General features: G+C 43.0%; 1 protein-coding gene across 4 annotated transcripts in view; it reads right to left on the minus strand.

Moving 5' to 3' along the window:
• The window catches only part of GLIS3 (GLIS family zinc finger 3), a 438,277-nt gene that overhangs the window by 293,628 nt on the left and 131,585 nt on the right, over nucleotides 1-13,064 (minus strand). For all 4 annotated transcript variants that reach the window (XM_059411957.1, XM_059411960.1, XM_059411958.1 and 1 more), the window contains one exon: nucleotides 4,311-4,518. In XM_059411957.1, coding sequence (XP_059267940.1) covers nucleotides 4,311-4,518 — 208 coding nt within the window. The remainder of the gene's footprint in view (nucleotides 1-4,310; nucleotides 4,519-13,064) is intronic.

Raw genomic sequence — 13,064 nt, forward strand, 5'->3', positions numbered from 1 at the left:
CTCTTTCCAAAGCAGGTGTACACTGTCAACACTGTGCCTCAAATACAGCGCACTGCTGGCGTCTGGGGGTGTGATCTTCCTGAGGGAAATTCAAAGCCCTTCAACAGAAGGGATTGTTTTTATCTCCATGGTACCCACCAGAGTATGAGATACATAATAAGTATAATAAGTTGCCAAAAATTGTTTATTAAGTGAAGGTGAATTATCAATAGAACAACAAACAGCTGTCGTTTGTAGCTTACAAGGCATTTTTTCCATACACATGATCGCATTTGACACAGCGATACACACAGTGAGGTGAGGAAAGTCGATTTTTAAAATAACTTCTACAGAGAACAGAACTGAGGTTCTGTGACTTCCCCCCACTGACACCCCCCCCACACACACACACCCTGGATAGGCTGTCACCTCGCTAGATCCCATAGGTCCTGTGTTGTTCTCCCCACATTACACCCCAAATGTGATCCATAATGCTCCGCCTGATTAACAGATTGAAGTCACACAAGCCGTGCTTAGAACCCATGTTTTCTACTCTCTCTCTCTGTGACAATGTGCTGAATGACTTAAAAGTTCCCAGGGACTCTCTCCTACCGCCCCTGCTGCTGTACATGCCAGGCCTCTGGGAAAGAGACGGACACACAGACAAGACTATCTCCACTTCCGTATGTTCATCTGCTCCCAAGGATGTTATTTCTAGTGACTGGTTAATTTGGATCTATAGCAAAGGAAAGAGATATAGCTCAAACCAAACACAACCAATATGAAAACCTCCTACACCGTCCGGGAAACAGGATAAGGTGATTGGTGAGGCAAGATCTCAGGGACTGTCATGGCGCCATGAGGGACATGATGGCCAAGCCTGATTGCTTGGTTCAATGCCAAGTTCAAAAGAAATACTCACTTATGGATCACATGGAATTACTCAAACTGATCCTCAAGAGAATATGTATTACCTATGTCACAGGAAAGACTAGTCCTAGGCTACCTGTAAGTTCTCATCTCTGTGCGGGGGCAAATCCCCCAGAGGTAGCACTGCATCTGAAGACAGTACGGCTTTGTAAAGCATTAGAACTTCCAGAGGGCCCAGAGTCCATTCTCAGCTCCCTTGGCCTCCTCTGAGCTTTGCAGGCCTACTCCAACCCAAAAGGAAACCCTACGAAAGTCTACCACCAGAAATCACCTCCAAGAATGTCTGGTCTAGGAGAGAAAAATGTAGTGTCTTTTGAGATCCAGAATGACATTATTAGATTGATGGCTGCACTTTGTAAATGACAAGCTAAGTGACACTAGGCAAAGCATTTGTCTTGGTCCATCATCTATAAAACAGAGGTAATATCTGCAGCTGGTTTATGAATATTAGATCCTAAGAGGTAGAATCACAATGTATGTGAAAGCACCAGGACAGCCAAACCTACAAAACCCGTGCCCATGACGTCCAATCTCTTCTGTTGCCCAACTTCTATTGTATGGTATGTGAAACCACTGTGTGATGTTATCATATCAGTACTTGTCACTTCAGGGTACATACATACCATGGCCTCTGTATTACAGAGTTTGGGCAATGCCTAAATCAAGAATGGCTTCTGGATCTTCAAGAAGGTAAGGTGCAGTCTGCATGTGTCATCAAATGAGGCTAGTCAAAAATGGCTGGGAAGTTAAGAAGGGCAAACCTACAGCCTCTGTGCATCACCGCATTAAACAGGACCCAGTGAAGCTACAGAAGAGGGCTTCTTCCAAAGTGAGCACTTTAGGAGACAGTCAAAGGACGTCAAAAGAAGAAATACAAACAGTCAATCTATGGAGACTACTCAATATTATCAATAATTAAGAAAACTCCAATTAAGATAAAGTAACAATTTGTACATCAAATTGCCAAAAGGTATCATAATAGTTCCTAGTATTTAGTAAGGAAACAGAAACGATCAGATGACTGGTGAGTGTATCAGTGGATAGATGTTTGCTACAGTGCAATTTGGGAATACAGAGCAAAAGCCACAAAACTAGACATCTCCAAATGCAACTTTTAAAATTAAATTTTTAAAATAAAAGTTAGAGGTTTTTTGTTTTTTGTTTTTTGTTTTTTTAATAAAATGGAATCTGGGGCAGGAAGAAGCCATTATACTATACTGAAGAAGGTTTTCACTACAGAAGAAGGTGTTTTTATGAACTAAAAAAAAGTGGTAATTACAACACGATGTCAGTAATTATAGGTCAATTTGGTGGAAAGGAAAACCTGTGCTTATTGTGAATGCATTTGTGTGTAAAGGGAAGGGAATGTATCCAAATCGGTCACACAGTTGCCTATGGGTGGTAGCATTCAGGATGACGACCATCCACTAGCCCGTGCTCTTCCGTACTACCCATATTTTCTACAATGAATAACAAGTACATAAATAACCAGGAAAAAACAATAAATCTTACATCATCCTTTGCGGTGATGCACAGAGGCTGTAGGTTTGTCCTTCTTAACAATAAATCTTACAGTGACAGCCATCACTCACAGCGTACAGCGCATGCCCCCTCCCAAGCCACTTCCTCTGGCGTGTCTCCAGTGGAAAACACACAGAGATGATTCCTCTCTCCGTCTTCTCTTTCTCTTTAGACAGCAAAATGCCCTTAAGCTGAACTGCTGCCTCCAACCCTTCTTCCTCCTGACGGAACACACAGACCAATTTAAGGATCACAAATAAATGCAACCTTCCCAGATTGCTAAAAGTAATTTCCATACTTCGCCAAGCCACCTGACCTCGCAACTCCTGTTTCTTTGCTCATCCTGCCAAAGAATTATTTCCATTGGAGGACTCAAAGAATACACAGTCAAAAACACATGTCAATGCATCTTTAAGATGCTGTCCTTTAAGGATATAAAATTATGCTAAGGAATCAAATATGCCAGAAAACACTGAGATAATGACCCTTCTCTGGCCCACCCATGAAAGGAATTGCATAAGGCACGTGGCTGGGGCAGCGCTCGCCCGGCCTACCACCACTTTCTCCATTAATTATTACTCTCTGCCTTCAAGGCATGGGCTGGACTTGCCACAGAAAGGAAGCTGAAGGCTTTTCAATGACACCTACCACCCGAGTACAGTTGATTTTACATGCAACACTCAGCAAGTCTGACGAGTCCCTGCAGGCATAATCCTCAATGGGAAAGTGACAGCAGCAGCTTCCATCACAAAAATTCTTAGGTGAAAAACAAGTTTCCATCTCATGAAAAAACTGGCATTGGGGGGAAAAAAAAAAAAGGACCCAGGAACTACGATTTCTGAGTCTCAAGTAGCGGTTGGGAGGACAGGGAGGAAGAGGAGAAAGGTCGGGAGAGGACACGGGACCCCACAGCTGTGACACATCTCGGCAGATTCCAGCCTCCAAGAAGAGGAAGCAGAGGCCCATAGAGTCCGATTCCTTTGCAAATGCACAGCTAGAGCAGAGGCAGGACTAAGAGGTAAAAACGCTTTCCCCAAGAAGCCTACTTTATAAGATGAAATAATTCATTTCAAACATGGAAATGGACCTTACACATTGCAGTGCTTTGGTTTTATGTCCCCTATAATATCAACCTTGAGAGATATAAAAATGTGTCTGAAAGGGTGATTTCCCTTTCCCATTCAATTCTCTCCCATACGGAATGACACACAGCATTTATTGAAACCCCCTTATTCTGGCACCTAATCAGACATTATGTTGAAATGCTCTGTAATTCATGCGTGAAAGTGTGTCTTCCCAGACACATTATGAAGTCTCGAAATTCATGACTTCTCTCTTTACTTTTTCTACCATCTCCCCAAACTTCAACTATTATATTGTGCAGATAGTAGGTACTTAATAGATATTCAGGTGGCTAGATGGACAGACAAAACAGATGGTAAAGAAGCCTGGGGACACTGCAACCCATACCCTAGAAAATGAGCAGGTAAGAGCTGTATGTGGCCCATCACAATTCTCTAGCCTCACCAAAGTGCCACGTTTACACACTGGGCTTTTGTCATGAAGTCCCAAAAGTCTCAAACCGGGCACTGACTACACTCACACTACAAGACAGCTGGGAGGAAGCCATTCTTCCCAATTAAGAGGATATAATGACACATACTTTGTTTTTATACACGTTCCCCTACAAATGTCAAATTAAAAGAGTTGCTGGAGCAGGTATGTGTGTGTGTGTGTGTGTGTGTGTGTGCGCGCGCGCGTGTGTGTACGTGTGTGTGGTGTGTGTTGTTGTGTATGCATATGTTCAGGAAGGGAAGGGAAAACACATGTGGGGTGTGATTATACCAGAGGAAGGGAGAAAAAAAAAAGTAACATGAGACCTGGTATCTGAAGGAGGTATATGCAGGCTGGCAGCATTCATTGCCCTCTGTAAGCTAGGACTGATCTGGTTGCATGCTGTAGAGACCTGGCTTGCTGGAGGTGAATTGGGTCCCAGTCGCTGAACCATCATGGGACTGCTGGTGACCACTAGATTGTTGCAGCTGCCTTTTCCAATGGACTTGCACTGAGGCCCAAAGCCAAGAGCCCCTAAAAACAAATGAATCAGGTTAGCTTTCATGTCCCTTACATCAGAAATCAGTAAATACACACATGTGCCCAATTCTCTCAGGACTCCTCTTTCAAGACAGTCCTTGGATCACCTTTTTGTTCATTTTTAGTATTAGTGATACCCAAAGCTTTCTGTATTTCTAATGAGAAAGCCATTGCCACAGTAAAAACCCTTCCATAATTACCATTCATACAAAATGTGCTTACATTTTGCTCCTTCTATGTATAAGTACTCAGTTATGAAGAATCCTATTTTATCATCTCCCTACCTAAAGAGTCAAGGTGGTAAGTCGATGGGATTACTTATATCTAGAAGTTTCTTCTAGAATAGCTGAGATCCTGAATTGCCCACCAAGGAAAGTTGACATGGCCAAATAACACTTATTTAACTGGTTTACTTCCTTCCCATTCTGGCCTTCCAAAAAGTCTCTTTAAAGGGATAAAGTCTGGCTGAGTATCTTCAATCTTGATTTCTCCTCTTCATCTCAGTACATGGTCATTGGACATAGACCCAATTAAAAAAAAAAAAAAAACAGGATGAAAGAGCCATAAATAAAACACTTATTCTAAAAGCAGCATGGTAACCAAATTCAACATAGATTTATCATTTCATTAGTAACAATCTTCAAATGTAGTAAAATGTGGTATATACCCAAAGAAGGAAGAAAAAAAAAAAGAAACCCACAAAAATCTGTGTCATTACAGAGAAGTGAAAACCATAGAGGAGAAAGTCAAACACAGCCATGACTCATCTATAAAAAAAAATAATAATAACAATACTGGTTGAATCATTCTAGACATTCTTTTCACATGGATGTCCTTCCTCAAACATTTTTTGCAAACTACCTGGTCAAGTCTCAGTGACTGTACACTGTGTTCCCATTTCAAACAAAAATAAATATGATGTCAGATTTTAACAAATCAGACTCTAAAATTTTCTCATCAATTTCCCCATATTTATCATTGATATATCTGGATCAAAGTAAGTGGAAAATCATCACAGTAACTTTCCTTAGCCCTAGGGGATATAAGTTCCTATTTTGTTTTTCCAGAAATTAAATCAATAACCAAAAAAAATGACTTTGTCATCTTTTGTAACACTCTCTTCCAAGAGCCCACAGAACTAAAGGATAAACAAGACCTTAGGGCAATCACCATGCTCTCGTCAATGAAACCACATCTCCAAAATGCTGAGCGAGTTGCAGTTTTTAGCTGGCAGGAACCTGCTTTTTTAGTCCGGCCCTCTGGGAAATCCCAGTGGTAATTCACTTGCCCAAGGCCACACAGGGATTCAATGACAGCACCGAAATGGATTCTACTAGGGTATATTTTCATGGGGCCTGTGTGTTTCAGTTTAGGTACTGGATGCTTAGTTTCTTCCTTGGGTACTTGCCAAGATCATTATTCCAACCGAAATTTCTCTCCGATTTTTTTTTTCAGACACTTTTTTTTTTTTTTTTTTTTTTTTTTTTTTTTTTTTTTTTTTTTTTCAGAACCTGCCCTTCACCCCCCACCCTCTGCCCCTTCAATCTGATGCATCTTCTTGTGCCTTGAGAGGCCAGTCATAGATAGTGTCTCCGCTTTCAGGACTCACCGTACACTGCACCTTCAGGTCTCTATCTTGACACCAGAAATAGTGAGCACCTTTTTACGCAATGATCATAAATTTAGTATCTTTGTAAGTTCCAACAAGCTACCTGCCATTTGCCTCTCAAACTCCTTGGAAAGAGGTGATGTGATGGCTCGGAGTCTAGTCCACTATGTGAGACACTTGAATCGCCTCCCCATGTCCCATCACTAGCAGCCATACTATGAAAAGCAACATCAGATGTCAGGTAGTTTGTCAAACTCAGTATCGTCTACTCATCCGTCATTTAATGTCCGACTCCTTCCCAATAAAAAGGTACTAATATCTGCCTTTAAAACAAATACATGCTGACAGCTGGAACAGCACAACCAAGAAATGCCACCCGATGACAAAGCACACTGATACTTTCTCTCCTCGAAGCTAAGGTGCCATATGTTATAAGCCTCGTATTATTTTATGTGCCCGTAAGAACACGCATGGCTGATGAACCTAGAACATGGTATCAAGATTTCAGAGATATTTTGGTGTGGAAATATGCACCCCTTAGAATAATTAAATACAAGTATGATTGTTGAAACTTTTCATTTAACCCTCATCTTGTTCATGCTCTCCTCTCCGCCTGGAACACCCTTCCCCTAACTTGTCCAACTACTGAGCTCCTCATCTTCACACTCTTGACTCAAAGGTCACCTCCTCTCTGGCTGCCCCTCCCCCACTGCCAGCTGGGCAGATGTGACCAAGTCCTCCTTTTGACCGCGCCCCCCCACCATCTCTCATAACACATCTGCCTCAGCACCGTTAGGGAACTCTCAGTTTGACATGCCTGCCACGTTCTCCTCTTATATTTTATCGCATCTGAAGACAAAGACCTTGTCTGAGGCAGCTCTGCTTCCTCGGCACCTAGCCCAGGGCCTGTACCACGTACACACAAAAGTCTGCCGTTGAAGTTCAGAATGAGTGAATGTGGATACAGAGAACAGATTAGTGGCTCCAGGGAGAGGGGTGGTCAAGGGGACCTACAGTTCCCAGTTATAAAATACATAAGTCCTGGGCATGTAATGGACAGCACAGTGACTGTAGTTAGTAATATAGTATTGCATACTGCAAGTTATTAAGGAAGTAAATCTGAAAAGTCCTCATCACGAGAAAGAGAAGGAAAACAATGTGTGTGACTGTGTGTGGAGACCGGTGGCCCATGGCCTTACTGTGCTGATCATTTCACAGTGCCTGTAAAAAGTGAATCACTATGTCACACACCTGAAACTATTAGAATGTTACATGTCAATGATACCTCAATGAACAAAAACTTTAATGAATGAATGAAAATAAAAGACAGTTGTACATGAATATTAAATACTCACACATTATTTCCACTGAAACCCTCCTGGTTTGTTTTTCTAAAACGGCGCTGGTTTTCAAAAACAAACTCCAACTAAGCCAGTCCCCTGATGCTCCCCCACAGTACCCGGAACTCGGTCAGAACTGAAGATGAAGCCCCACAGGGAACATCCGTACAAACCCATCTTCCCGGGCCAGAACTGTATGCTGGTCAAGGCTGCCTTTGTAACTCTCTAGCCCCGATTCACACATTCTGACAATCTTCCCACTCTGGAATACGGAGACCCTGACCCTCCCTTTCCCAGTATCCCCATCGCTTTGGCTCCTCCACCTCCTATCCCAAATCCACTGGCCACCGTGAACCTCCTGTAACCACAGAGGAATGACAGCTTCTGAGAGATATCATAAATGGCACCCTTGAAGCACCAGGGTGAACAATAAGTTTATGGGAAACAAGTAATGTCTGTGGCCCAGCTGTGAGAATGTTCTGGAAAATGGCATCATCTGTCTCACAAGCGGAGGCAAAGAATAGCTTGACTAAGACCCAGTGGTGCCGAATGCAACCATCAAACTCCAGTGTTGTTCTCATAGTGTCAAATGCAATGGCCACCACCAGACTGCTTGGAACCACGCTGGGCTCTGGGGTCTGGGCCCTGGAGATGGCCTGTCTTGGTGCCGCCCCCTGCACCCATGCTGGTCCTGTGACTCCTGCAATTACCGAAGCATCCGTATGCTTTCCCACCTGTAAAGTGGGAACCTGAAATAACATTGCCTCTTAAAATTACTGTGCATCTCGTATTCATTGAACACACAAAGGACTCTAGAGCACACCTTCTACCATGTACTAGGTACTCAACGGACGTCAGATGTTATTGTCGGGACTCTTACTATCACTGCTCATGCCCTTGCTGCTTTTTTGTTCCACTCTCTTTCCTGAAGAAGAAAACAGTTCCTTATAATTCTTTGCACAAAACAAGATAGTAAATGATGCTATTTAATTCTCTACACGCTTCCAATATTCTCTCTGCTTCAAGGCTCAAGCCAACTTTTTTTAAAAACCAGGTGTCACCACAGATAGAAGAAAACTTTTCAACTGGCCAAGTTTGAATGTTCCTTGGCTTGTCATTCCCTGAAAACAAACCATACAGCTTTTCTGTCTACCAGATGTGCCAACTACTTGTGTGCCGGTTTTCGTTTTGAAATACCGCTTATTTTTAGAGGCTGCATGATGTTTTTTAAAATGTGTTTACTGCTCAAACTAGGATCCGAGTAGATGGCCTTCTGAGTACTATATACATTCCAGCCCAGATCACTGCGTGCTGGTGGGAAGTACAAATGGAGTGCCTTCCTGAGTTTCTGCACTGAGAGGTCATCTTAGCAGGGGCATGTTTTTAATTAACATCTTCATTAGTTAAAAGTGTTCTCTTGAAGTCAAACAGTTGTTTGTGTAACAGTTACCCCTGCTGAGGCTACATCCCTCAGAAGGTTTTGTGGTTATCCACTGGTTCCTCTAAAAATGACACGGATATGGGGAGGGGGACAGATATGGCATACACTTGGGGGGAGTTTGGGAGAACTAATCACAGTTTCTTTGGCTGTTACTGTTCATTCAACTGAAGGCCAGCCATAAGCCAAGGAGTTCCTGGAGACAGATGGACAGAGAATCGGGCCCCATGGAGCCCTTATCCTGGCTACAGAGATGGACACCAAACCAACTGTTCCTTATAAAAGAGGTGATCCCTGCTTCTAGAGTGGATCACGGGAGGTGGCTTTCCGTGTAGTTCAAACATGACCAAATAAAAGCACTTTCTCTATGGTTCAACCTAACACAAATCCAGGGTGTTATGGAGACAGAAATAATACTACACATCAGGATCTGAGTCCTGCCTCCCCAACTCACTGGCTGTGTGACAATGGGCAAGGTCTTTAAAGTCTCTGTGCCTCAGTGTCCTATCCCTAAAATGAGGACAGTAGTAGTACCTAACTCATCGGTTGTTAATGAGGATTAGAAGAGTAAGTATGGGGGCACCTGGGTGGCTCAGTGGGTTGGGGCCTCTGCCTTCGGCTCAGGTCATGATCCCAGGGTCCTGGGATCGAGCCCCGCATCCGGCTCTTTGCTCAGCGGGGAGCCTGCTTCCTCCTCTCTCTCTGCCTGTCTCTCTGCCTACTTGAGATCTCTCTCTGTTAAATAAATGGAAAAATCTTTAAAAAAAAAAAAAAAGAGTAAGTATGTGTTAGTACGTGCCCCACCACCATACACTGCCAATACACCATATATCAACCGTATAATGTCTTACCACCTCTAAGGATCTGGGTTTCCTTCCCAGCCTTTCGCTTTAAAACACTGCAAAACTCTAGGGGGACCTGGATGGCTCAGTCAGTTAAGCTTCTGCCTTCGGCTCAGGTCATGATCTCTGGTTCCTGGGATTGAGTCCCGAGCTGGGCTCCTTGCTCAATGGGAAGTCGACGCCTCCCTGTGCCCCTCCCTGCTGCTTGTGTTCTCTCTCACTACCTCTCTCTCTCTCTCTCTAATAAATATATAAAATCTTTTAAAAATTTTTCAAAACTATAGAAAAGTTGCAAGAATTGGACAATAAACTGTTTTGTCTATTAATAAATTTTATTTACCTCTTTATCTGTCCATATCCCTTCTATGTAAGCTTACTGTATTATTACTAATTTGTTGAACCATTTAAGAATAAGTCATAGATTTCTGTCCTTCACTGCTAAATACATAAAACCATAGCAAAATCGTCAAATTCAAGACATTTAGCAAGGACATAATAATGGCATGTAATATACCATTGTTATTCAAGTATTCAAATATTACCAATTTTTCCAAGAACAGCCTATAGAGCAAGTGTTTTCCAGTCCAGGATCATGCATTTCAAGGAAAGGTTTTAGACTCATGCTGAGGTAGGTTAGTAAGTCACCGCACATCAGGGCACTGAATGCAAATAGAAAAGTAGAAAAACAGAAAAGGAAAAAAAACAAGTGCAAATAGGCACAACAGTTATGAGCACGGGTGAGCTCCCCAGCTCCACCATGGACTGGCCATGTGACCTTAGACAAGTTACTTAACCTCTCTGTGCCTCACTGTCCTGATCTCTAAAATGGGATTAATACTAGTGCACACCTCATGAGTTGTTTTGAGGGTTAAAAGATCTAACCTAAGTCATATGTTTAGTGGTTTGGCACTTAATAAATACACTGTAAGTTTTAATTATATTTTATTTTAAAGCACTTATTTCTGGTGCTTTCTGATATTGTCTATAGCAACTCTTTTCTCCAGAGTGACCGGGGACTAAAGGCTGACACTTCCCCTTCTAAGACCTTCTCCTCAACACACAATAGACTTGTCCTTCTCTAGACAGGCCCCAGGCTTCAGGCCTCCCTTTTTCCTCATTGCCATTCTACCTTATTCTTAGATTCTCTCCAGCCTTCATTCATATGCCTCCCTAAAACTAGAAATAAGAAATTCTTGCATACTAAACATACTCAGCTTGCTATGCCGTGTTTTGTCAAATTGGTAACGTTTCACTGCTGAGATACAGTAGTGACAACTTAATGACTATATGTGAGTGTGTCGAGTGTTACTCTGAAATACATCAAGGCATGGGTAAATGGCTAAGAACACCAAATGGTGAGAATCGGAATGACATGACTGGTTTTCTATTCAGGGGTAAAGCATTTCAATTCAGCAAATGTTACAAATGCTCAAAACTGCACAAGACCTGTGGGAGGTAAGGAATACGGACAGAGCATCCTGTCTCCATGAAACTTACAATCTGTAGAGACAAAGCACGCGCACCTAGGAACAATCAGATAATGACCAGGGCCGGTGTAGGATTAAGCACGAAACTGAATCCTAGAAACAGGCATTCAGAGACGGGAGAAAAATCCAAGTACCAGACAGTTCCACGAAGAATAATAATTTTAACCACAAAGGCATTTCCCAAAATTCTTCAGGAAGTCCAAGGATCTTCAATGGAAACATAAGGCAAGGTCATGGAGAGATCCACAGTCAAACCGCTTTGGGAAACCCTAACACAGTGAACGTGAACTACATCTTTATATTACAGAGCCTTTACTTTCAGAGCCTTTAAAAATGCAAGCGCATGTAACTCCCAGAGGAGCAAATAATATGCAATATTTTTTTTTTCTTTCCCTGTGAGCTCACCCAAGACTGATATTCAAAAACAGCCTTTGGAAAACAATGAGCTAGAAATGAAGGAAGAATGAACACATGAACAAGAAGGAGATGGTAGTCATGGAAACAGAAGGGCTCAGGCATGGCGTTTACTGGGGCGAAAGGAAGAGAAGTCAGGGCTGCCTGCAGGAGGCGACTCTGTCTGGCCATGAGAAAGAAGCAGACGGACCGTGGGCCACCTGGATGGTATGTGTTCCCCAACAGCTCCGCACCTCATTGCCTATCCGTGCTACCAGGGAAGCTCTTCAAAACTGCAAATTCACAGGCTCCACCTCAAACCAACGAAGCCCGATGACAGGCTAGTGCTGTGGCCTGCCTCCCTGGAAGCTTCGCTGTCCCGAGACTCATCTGGAGGACTCAGGGACAAAAGCTGCAGGAGCACATGAACCAGAAGCGAGCCACGTGCTGGCAAACGACAGAATGCAGAAGGCGGCAGTTATGGGAGCGAGCTAGAGTAAGGCTGGAGATTTCATAACTGGGAGATAAGCATTCAGGAGACCACATTTGAAAAGGGGGGGGATCCCCTAAAGCCTAACTTTCATGACTCCATTCCAGAGTGAGTTACCCCGTCCCAGCCAATGAACAGGCCAAAGCCGAATCCAGATTAATGAAGATTCCCACGAGTTGTGCATTTCTCCTACCACTCTGCCCTTCGGAGTGCAGCTGGCACCTACCAAGCTTACCCCACAAAGGATATAACTTTCACACCAACACTCTGCTAACCTTAGTCAGCATTCAGGAATGCTGGCCCCCAAGTATGGAATTGCTAGCATTACTCATTTCATTTGATCCCTGCATTAAATGAAATCGTATTTATACCTCGAGAGATTAAAAAATATCATATTCCCTTCTGTACCACTTAGTGCCCTGGATTCCTGGACATGAAGCCTCAATCCATCTCCCCACCACCGGGCCCTCCTGATAAGATGTTATTAATACACTGCTCCCAACCACCTCATAAAGATGTAAAGATATATTAAACAACATTCCCCAAGTTTATATGCTAAAGTCCCATCAGTCAGCTATTGTACATCAATTATCAACTAATTAGTACAGAGTGCTTATGCTGACCCTTCTGTTCTCCTTTGTAATGATTTGCCAAGTTAACTGAAAGCTGCTGGGCTCCGCAGAGACTCTCAGTTTAGCAAGAGTGTTAAATAAAGTTCACCAACAATTAGCCTAGAAAACCAAAGAGGAAATGTAAGCACATTTTACTGCTTTTCCCTGGACAAATTTTCGAACAATCCCATGGGAAGAGAGTAGATCTATTGTTTCAATAAGCAAATCAGAGCTCGGCAAGGCGGAAGCAGCAGCAGAGGAGCCGAGCAGGCCGGAAGGGACTGCTCGGTGCTGGGTTATTTGTGTACCGCGGCTCTGATGGCAGAGCCA

Source organism: Mustela nigripes, chromosome 9, assembly GCF_022355385.1.
Source record: "Mustela nigripes isolate SB6536 chromosome 9, MUSNIG.SB6536, whole genome shotgun sequence".
Taxonomy (NCBI): domain Eukaryota; kingdom Metazoa; phylum Chordata; class Mammalia; order Carnivora; family Mustelidae; genus Mustela; species Mustela nigripes.